This window comes from Calidris pugnax, unplaced genomic scaffold (assembly GCF_001431845.1).
Source record: "Calidris pugnax isolate Ruff unplaced genomic scaffold, ASM143184v1 scaffold96, whole genome shotgun sequence".
Classification (NCBI taxonomy): domain Eukaryota; kingdom Metazoa; phylum Chordata; class Aves; order Charadriiformes; family Scolopacidae; genus Calidris; species Calidris pugnax.
This window is the reverse complement of record NW_015090866.1, coordinates 270,206-278,803: the sequence shown is the minus strand read 5'-3', so window position 1 is coordinate 278,803 and position 8,598 is coordinate 270,206. Positions and strand designations below refer to the sequence as shown.

The window sequence follows — 8,598 nt, the reverse complement described above, 5'->3', positions numbered from 1 at the left end:
GGGGAAGCTTTGCCTGTGCAGCTTTTCTGGTGCCGTGTTGCAGTGATTTGAAACAACCCCCCTCTCCCCCCACCCCGTCTATGTTCCTCACCTTTTCATATTGAAAGGTTTGCTTAGAAGACTGGTTAAAAGTTGGCGCTTAACGGACTACTGTGTAGTTTACTTGGGGTGGGGAGGGAAAAGGTTTTGCCAAATCTTTTTTGGACCCTTTCTGCTCACGTTGCACCCAGAAGGAGCAAACTGCAGAAACTCACCCCATAGATTTCAGAGCTGTCTTCAACCCTGAATATGTTCTACCCCCTGCTCAGTCTTGGTTATCAACCTCTAACCCTAAACTTTTTGTTTTCCTCCCTCCCACACACCACACCTGGGCCTTTTTCTAGTTTGCTTCATGTTCCTCCAGGGCTGGGGGATGTTACTGTTGCGTGTGGTTTTCAGATGGGTCCTCAGAAACTCCCAGGTCCCTCATCCCAGGAGCTGCAGCATCAAAAGAAGGGAAGAGGGAGCATCTCCCCCTCTTGCTGTGAGCAGCCATCACCTCTGCAGGGCAGGAGGGGAAGGGGTGTCTGTCTCTTGTCTCCTTGTGCTCCATATTCTGTGAAGTTTGCTCTAGAGGTGACCATCAAACTGCAATCAGCTCCCCTTGGCTGGCATCAGATTTGTGCAAAACCCTTTTCAGTTGAAGACCATTTTTAAGTGCCTTTTTTTTTTTTCCAATCAGCTTTTCCCCCCTGAAAGGCAAAAGTTAGACTCTGGAATTTTAGTTTCTTTTTAAGAGATTGCATTTATGTTTAAATAAACTATAGCCTTGTCTTCATGTTGTTAATCTGAACAGCTGATGGAGTCACTGCCCCCCTTCTTAAGGAGCACCTACCCAGATGTTCAGCTGAAGTGTTACCACCCACCCCAACATTAAGCTTCCCCTGTTCTTGGGGATAAATTTTTCCCCCCTTCTGCAGTCCCAGTTGCTGCTTTTTTTTCCCCTAAGGCCCAGAAAAATAAAGGGCATCACAGCTGAAGTGTTCTCTGGTGCTTTGAACCACAGAAAATGGTGGCAGCTGCTTGTAGCTCCATGGCACCTGTCCCCTCTGTAGGACATGAAGATCATGGGGCAGAGGTGGGTTTCACAATCTCATCATCCCATTTCAGCCCCTTCTGAGCCCCTCGCTGGCCATTTGGTGCAGGATCCCACTGCTCCCAGCTCAGGGGCTAACCCCAGACCCTGCTGGCACCTGTGGGCTGGGGAAGAGGTACCTGTTCTGCCTCCCCTGGTCATGATGTCCTCTTCTACAAGACCACTTTGGGCCAACTGGCCTTTTCTCCAGCTCCCTCTGCTGACCTCTTTCTTGAGAAGGCCAAATGCACTTAATCTTTACCTTCTGGCCTCCAGTTCTGCTGGGACCTCTGTACTGGAAGACCCTGGTCATAGCACGTGCTGGTTCTTCCCTTACCTACTTTAAAGAGCATCTCCCATCATCACCAAGGCAATATTAGAATCCTCCAGGCCTGGATCTCTGATGAAGTAGATTCCTTAAGCTCTTATGTCTTCCTTGCTCTGATGACCTTTTGGGGGTAGCCAGGAGCTTTTCCCCAGAGGAGAAGATGGTGAGTGTTGATCTGGAGCACGTCTGGCTCCATACTGACACCAGTGACACTGTCACTTAACCTTACCTTCAAATCTTGACATGGGACACGTTCAGCCACCCAGTCCTTGATGTCCCTGTGGCACACCAACACAATGCTAGCCAACCCAAGCCTCTTCCACTGGCTGGGCCACTGAAGATGCAAGCCCACCTGTGTCCTCAGGTGGTGGCCTAGAGCTGGTTTCACCCCTCCTACACAGCTGTGCTGTGTCCCCAGCACACAGGACTTAGGAGGCGCATGGCCAAGAGAGCTACCAAATAAGGGACCAGGGACTTGCTTTTACTCATAAAAGCAAACAGAAGTGTTGTCCAGGGGCATCTCCTCTCTCAGGAACCTGGGGTGGCTGCTGCATGGTGGGAACAAGATCTTGGAGGCTGCTCTTGCTTAAAAAATGGCTTGTTTTAAGCTCTGCAAAGCTCACAGCTCCCTCCTGAGGGTTCGCTCGTGTTGCGGCTCGTCTACTGCATGTTGAGTTTTTGAATGATGGAAGGTGCTCGCTGGCTCACCGTGGCAGAGGCTTCGTTTTGGGATGTTGCTTGAAGGATATATGGCTCCAGGCTTTTCATACTTCATCTCCTGCTTGTCTTCACCTTCATCTCCAGCCCAGGTAATGCCCAAGTAGTGGTTCCTCCCCTTTTAAGGACAACTCCCTCCATGCAATTCCATACATGAAAGCAAGAGAGCAGAGTGTTACCAGCTCTGCCAGGGCAGGACCAGTTCCTTAAGGGAGAAGGAAACATCTGCAACAACTGATGGAGGGAGAGGAGTTACAAGCATCCACAGATGATGCCCAGGATGGGGGTAGGACACACCAAGACAGAGAAAGCCATCTCAGAACAGGGTTTTGTGAGACAGCCCTGCTGCCTTCACCCCATGACTTACCCCAGCATCGAGCAGAGCAGCTTGAGGTCATGTGGGACCTCTTTGGGGCATCCTTGCAGCCACCAGCAGCTACTGGGAAAGGGACCTGCAGCATCCACACTTACCCAAACATGAAGGCTGGATCTACCTCCAGGAGAAGTCCCAAGCATCCCTCAGCCCGGGGTAGATGTTTTCAGCTTAGCCTCAGCTGAGATGGAGGAGAACCTGCTTGGTGCCATCATCTTCTGGCCTCCCATCCCACACCTCTTCCATCTCTTTCTGCCCTGTGCCTATCTGCTGCCATCACCCAACTCTGGGTGTCACCCAGGAACCTTCCCAGACATCCATATTAATGGCAGCAGGATTGTCCCCACTGATGCCCTACTAGGAAAACAAAATAAGCTTGATGAGGCAGCATCATTAATTGCTAATGAGAAGGAGGAGGATCCCAGGCTGCTGCCCCCTGCCTTACTCTGGGATGTTTGAGGTCTAGTCCTGTTCCTCTGTTGACTGTGGGACCTACAGCACCCTCCTCCCTGGTTTTTACACCGAAGCAGGTCCCCATGGGGCTGGGGAGGGAGATGGGGCACAGGAGCCACATTGCCTGTGTTTCTGTACCTGTCAGTGTTTTGCTTTTGGGTTGGTTTGGGGTGTTTTTTGGTTTTTTTTTTAAAGCTCTGCTAATAAATCAGTCCAAGCCACCTGCTTTGTCCTCTCACCTCACCCACTGGCATTTCCCTCCGCAGAAGGAGATGAGTAGGTCCCCAGCCATGTCACACCTCGTACCCTGCATCAGCACCAGGAGCATCCCTGACCTCTCTCAGGAGCTACAGACCTCCAAAAGCAAGGGTGACCCAGGACAGTTGGGTAAGAGCAGGCTGGAAATGAGCTGGAGCTTAGGGAAGGTCATGGGGTTCCTCCCTGGTTTTTACACCGAAGCAGGTCCCCATGGGGCTGGGGAGGGAGATGGGGCACAGGAGCCACATTGCCTGTGTTTCTGTACCTGTCAGTGTTTTGCTTTTGGGTTGGTTTGGGGTGTTTTTTGGTTTTTTTTTTAAAGCTCTGCTAATAAATCAGTCCAAGCCACCTGCTTTGTCCTCTCACCTCACCCACTGGCATTTCCCTCCGCAGAAGGAGATGAGTAGGTCCCCAGCCATGTCACACCTCGTACCCTGCATCAGCACCAGGAGCATCCCTGACCTCTCTCAGGAGCTACAGACCTCCAAAAGCAAGGGTGACCCAGGACAGTTGGGTAAGAGCAGGCTGGAAACAAGAGCTGGAGCTTAGGGAGGGTCATGGAGAAAGCTGGAGCCCACAGAGGTGGCTCTGTCCCCATGGCACAGTGGTGGATCTCCTCTGCCACCTGCTTTGGTGCTGTGACAAAGGACATGGCTATCCTGCTCCACTCCCAGGGAAGCTGGCTCCAGCTGTGCCATCGCTGGTGCCCAACATCCACATCATTGAGAGCCATCCTTTGTGGACACCAAGCACACCATCACCCCAAGACCATCACTAACCTGGGTGGTGGGCACAGAGGGGCCCAGACAGGTGACCCAAGGCTCGTTTAAGGAGAAACAAACTTGTTTCTGATTCGTACAAAACTGCTTTAATGACAAAACAGCTGAAAAATACCTTTTGGTGCATTTCTAGTACCATCAAGAAGCCCTGTGTGATCCCCAGACCCAAATTCCTCCCAGGCCAGGGATCACCTACTACCTGGAAGGTCAAGAAGCTCTTCTCAGGCACTTTCTCCCAGTGCAACATATCCCAAGGGAGGAGTCCGTCCTCAAGACCACACAGAAATTCCCTTCAAGACCCTCCACTGGGGACAATTTTCCTTCCAACCATACAAGCGTGGGCTGGAAATACCTCTGTGAAGTGCTCTGGTCTTGAGGCTCCTTCTTGGTTCAGGAGTGCTTCCATCACCACCACCCTTCCCATCACTGAAGCTCCACTGGCACCCCACTGGGGGAGCCAGGCAGCAGCAGGAGCTTCAGCAAATGATGCTTCCAGACTGGATCCAGCCCAGCCAAGTCCCTGAGACACCAGATAACACCTTGACGGGCGCTGAGCCCAACAAGAAGGTTGAAGAACGCGGAGTCCAAACCTCAGCAACCACTGGGTGATGGGGCGAAGAAATACACAGCCAGGAGGATGAAGTAGACCATCACCAGCACCGTGCCTAGGGTAGACAGAGCAGGTTGGAGGAGGTTACCCCCTGGAGCAAGGGGGAAGTTTGCTCCTAAGACCTTCTGGTGTGGCCCAGACAATCCCACTGTAGAGGACTTTCATGGTCCTCAGCAAGATCTCAAAAGGGGTTTAGAACTTCCTCTTAAAGGGTGAAAGGGGAGTGATCCCCCTCGGAGCTGCTGCAGGGTGGCAGCTCCAGCACCTCCCAGATGGTCAACCAAGGCCCCAGATGGTCAACCAAGGCCCCAGAATTGTTCAAGCCACCACATTGCCCAAGAGCTGCAGCAAGCAGATGACCCCCATGGCGCTCTCCAGGAGCTCCCCCCACCCCATGAGCACAGGGAAGTCCCACAGCAGCCTCACAGGTGGGCAGTCACCTTGGAAGTAGTCACATTTGCCATCCATGAAGATGTAGTTCATGAGCACCACGCTGAACATGCTGGCATAGACATGGAGGTCGCTGAAGACAAGTGTGAAGTTGGTGGGCTGCGAAGCAGAGAAGATTTGGGGTTTATGGCCAATCAGGACATCCCTGCACTGACTGGGGACTTGCATGTCACCCCTTAAACCCCCTCTGCCACACGTCCCTAGGGCTGGGGACAGCACCAGCTGAGGTAGGAGACATCTTACCCCACTTTCCCCGGCACTGAGCAGAGGAGACACTGCAGCTGTCCCCTTGCCACCACGTTTCATCGAGTGCTGTGTGTCCCCAGCCCCACTGCAGGAGGTCACCCAGGGGCTGTGTTGGGTCTACTCACGTAGAAGATGGTGAAGAGCACCAGGATGGGGATCTGGAGCATGCAGACCTGGACGGCGATGCAGTTCCCAATCTCGATGCTAGGGAGGACAGAGGACTTTAGAGCTGCTGAACTCCAGGCCTCCAGCAGCCCTTGGGTTGCCCAGCTCAGGGTGAGAAAACCTCACCTTGAGGAACCAAATCATGCAGCCCAACCTGGTTCTGGCCCCATTTTTTGGGTGGGCTTAGGTCTTCTTGAGGGCAAGTTGGCAGGGATCTGACCCAGCAGTAGCATGAAGCTGGGCAGCCCATCACTGGCACCGAGTTACAGCTATGGGACCGGGACAGGGACCACAGTGGAGGAGGACACCCCAAAACCCATCCTTTGAGCCATCTCACCTCAAACTGAGGTTGTTCTGCAGGGCAAACTGGATGCCGTTGACTATCTCTGGCAGCTCAGGCACCATCGCCAGCACAGTGACACCAATGAAGTACTGCAGGAGAAGAGGGGACATCAGCACATGCATGTGACCTGATCCTGACCACCTCTAAGCTGTGGGCAACCAAGTTCCTCACCAATGAAGTACTGCAGGAGAAGAGGGGACATCAGCACATGCATGTGACCTGATCCTGACCATCTCCAAGCTGTGGGCAACCAAGCTCCTCAGTCCTTTGAGGATCTCAGCATCTTTCCCCCAGTCCTTTGAACATCTCAGCATCTTTCCCCCAGCTTTTGGAACTCAAAAGGGCAGAGTTCTTCTCTAAACCCTAGAGGACACATCTTGGTCCCCTGGGTCACCACCGTCCCACACTCACCTGTGAGATGGTGGAGTTGGTGAGGATGGGGCTGATGTGCTCCGTGGCCAGGTCAGCACAGGCTGACATGCAGAGGGTGGAAAGCAGGAGGATAACCAGGGCCCGCCAGCGAGACCAGTGGACCACAGCGCTGTGGTGGTGGCCAGGCACTGGGGGGAAGAGCAGAGACATGGTAGGACGTCCCAGGGAGGTGAGAAGAGCCAGCCCTGCAGCTGGGACATCTCACATTTTGGGGACACTCACTGTGGCAGCCGCTGATGTGGATGTCATAGATGTGCGAGTGAGTTTTCAGGGTGAAGAAGAGGCCGATGAGGTAGGCGGCAGGGAGAAGGAGGGACACGGTGTACACCAGTGGTCTGTGGGACACAGGTGACATGTTCAGTGCCACCAGGATCTGGTATGGAGACCCCAGAGGGGTTCCTTGCACTATTTGGGGATGGAGGAGATGGGGGTGCAGGATTGGAGCCCTTCAGGGTGACAAAGTGGGGGGACCTGGGAGGAATGAGGGGCCACAGCCCAACCTGGGAGGTGCCACTCCACTGTGGGGACAATGTTGTCCCCACCCCAGCAGACACTTACTGGACGTGACTGTAGTAGAGGGTGCCATTGTTCTCCATCTGCAGAGAGAGAGCCTGTCAACGGGGCTGCAGGGGACAAGGGACAGTCCCACTGCCACCACCAAGAGCAGGAGCCGGGTGGGCTTGGAGCCCTCCTGGCCCCAAACTTCATCAGAAGTCCCATGTCCCCACTCACCAGGTCAAAGTGACAGTTGTGGCAGAGGTAGTGGCCCAGGGGGTTCTGGGTGACGTTGTGGCACTCGCCGCAGACCAGCTTCCCATACACCTTGGAGAAGAGCGTCGGGGCAAAGACACCTGTGGGGATGGAGGGACATGAGGTGGGTGTCCATGCTGGTGGGAACCTCCCCAAACCTGGGGACACCTCTGTCCCCAACTCACCTCCCACAGAGAGGAAGAGCAGGGCCGAGCTGACGCCCGCCGAGCGGCTGTTGAACCGTTGCTCCTGGTGCCGGATGCCCCCAATGACCATGCATAGACCCTTGAGGATGGAGAAAGCCCCCCAAGAAGTCTCCATCAGCATTTCCTACTCGCAGCATCCTCCCAGGTCTCTGCAGAGACCAGGCACCTTCATACCATGAATGTGCCACCCCATGGCTCACCGGGACGAAGAGGACACAGCCCACCAGTGTCCCTGTCAACGCTGACTTGACAATCTCAGCGTAGCAGCGGTTGCCCTCACGTGTCCCCTTGATGAGGGCCGTGATGTAGAAGGTGAGCTCCGTGATGGAGCCAAACGTGGCGTTCACCACAGCTCCCACCGCAAAGTTGCTCTGGGCCGAGATGCTGGAGGAGGAGGAGGAGGGTGTCAGCATGGCTGGCATGTGTCCCCACCTTGCCACCAAGTGTCCCCACCATCATCACCGCTCACCTGGCGATGGCCATCCCGATGTAGTAGGAGAGAGGCATGATGGAGAGTAGGGCCAACGTGAACTTGACGGGGGAGCTGGTCAGGTGGTTGTGACTGTCCACGTAGCCCAACACCAGCGTCACCAGCACCAACGGCAGCAGGTCTGGGGTGGCCGGTCAAGGAGATGACCGAGGTGGATGGAATTTGGGGCCAACCACCCCAACCCTGTTGCCCTGCAGCCCACGGAAGGATACTGACAGCGAAGACGTTGATGCCATCCACGGCGTACTTGTAGTAGTAGGGGTTGACGGCGCGGTAGCAACAGAGGATCACCTCCCCCTCCAGTGGCACCTCGGTCTGTGGAGGGACAAGTGGGTGACACTGCTCCAAGCACTGTCCCCACCCCAAAAAAACCCACCCTGGAGCAGGGCATGGGACCCCAGCACAAAGGAACCCACCATCTTCAGGCGCCGGACGAGGACCTTCTCCGGGGGCAGCAGGAGGACACGGGTGGCCATGCGGGCACTCAGCTTGGCCACGGGGATGAGGACGACCAGGAGCCACGCGGTGACACACACTAGTCCATGGGCCAGCACCACCACAGGGTAGCCCAGGCTCAGCCACGCCACGGTGCCAGCACGTTGCTGTGAATGGGTAGTCACCTTCAGGGCTTGCCCAGCCCAAAACACCCACCCCAGGGGAGCAGAAGCACCCATGGGTGCCATCCCCACCGTCATGGGGACCTCCCGGGGTCCCCACACCCAGGAAGAGGGTGTCACCATCTCCAGCATGGGGGCTCACCCAGTGTCCACCATCTGCCCAGCACCACGGGCGCCAGCGGCGTGGCACGGGGCCACCAAGAAGGGCTGAGGTCTCCCCGGCACCACTTGACTCCGCGCCGGCCTCACACGCACCCAGCGCCCGGC

The 8,598-nt window shown here is 55.3% G+C and overlaps 1 protein-coding gene across 1 annotated transcript in view; it reads right to left on the bottom strand.

The window, feature by feature from the left end:
• Positions 1 to 4,095: 4,095 nt before the first annotated feature.
• The window catches only part of LOC106889907 (putative cation exchanger C521.04c), a 17,749-nt gene continuing 13,246 nt past the window's right edge, over positions 4,096 to 8,598 (bottom strand). Inside the window, exons 2-15 of the mRNA XM_014945418.1 lie at positions 8,474 to 8,575; positions 8,131 to 8,316; positions 7,927 to 8,029; positions 7,694 to 7,835; positions 7,425 to 7,608; positions 7,204 to 7,303; positions 7,001 to 7,119; positions 6,827 to 6,864; positions 6,491 to 6,603; positions 6,248 to 6,396; positions 5,831 to 5,925; positions 5,454 to 5,532; positions 5,073 to 5,181; positions 4,096 to 4,687 (exon numbers count right to left, since the gene is read on the bottom strand). Of these exons, the coding sequence (XP_014800904.1) occupies positions 4,614 to 4,687; positions 5,073 to 5,181; positions 5,454 to 5,532; positions 5,831 to 5,925; positions 6,248 to 6,396; positions 6,491 to 6,603; positions 6,827 to 6,864; positions 7,001 to 7,119; positions 7,204 to 7,303; positions 7,425 to 7,608; positions 7,694 to 7,835; positions 7,927 to 8,029; positions 8,131 to 8,316; positions 8,474 to 8,575 (1,593 nt within the window). The 3' untranslated portion in view covers positions 4,096 to 4,613. The remainder of the gene's footprint in view (positions 4,688 to 5,072; positions 5,182 to 5,453; positions 5,533 to 5,830; positions 5,926 to 6,247; positions 6,397 to 6,490; positions 6,604 to 6,826; positions 6,865 to 7,000; positions 7,120 to 7,203; positions 7,304 to 7,424; positions 7,609 to 7,693; positions 7,836 to 7,926; positions 8,030 to 8,130; positions 8,317 to 8,473; positions 8,576 to 8,598) is intronic.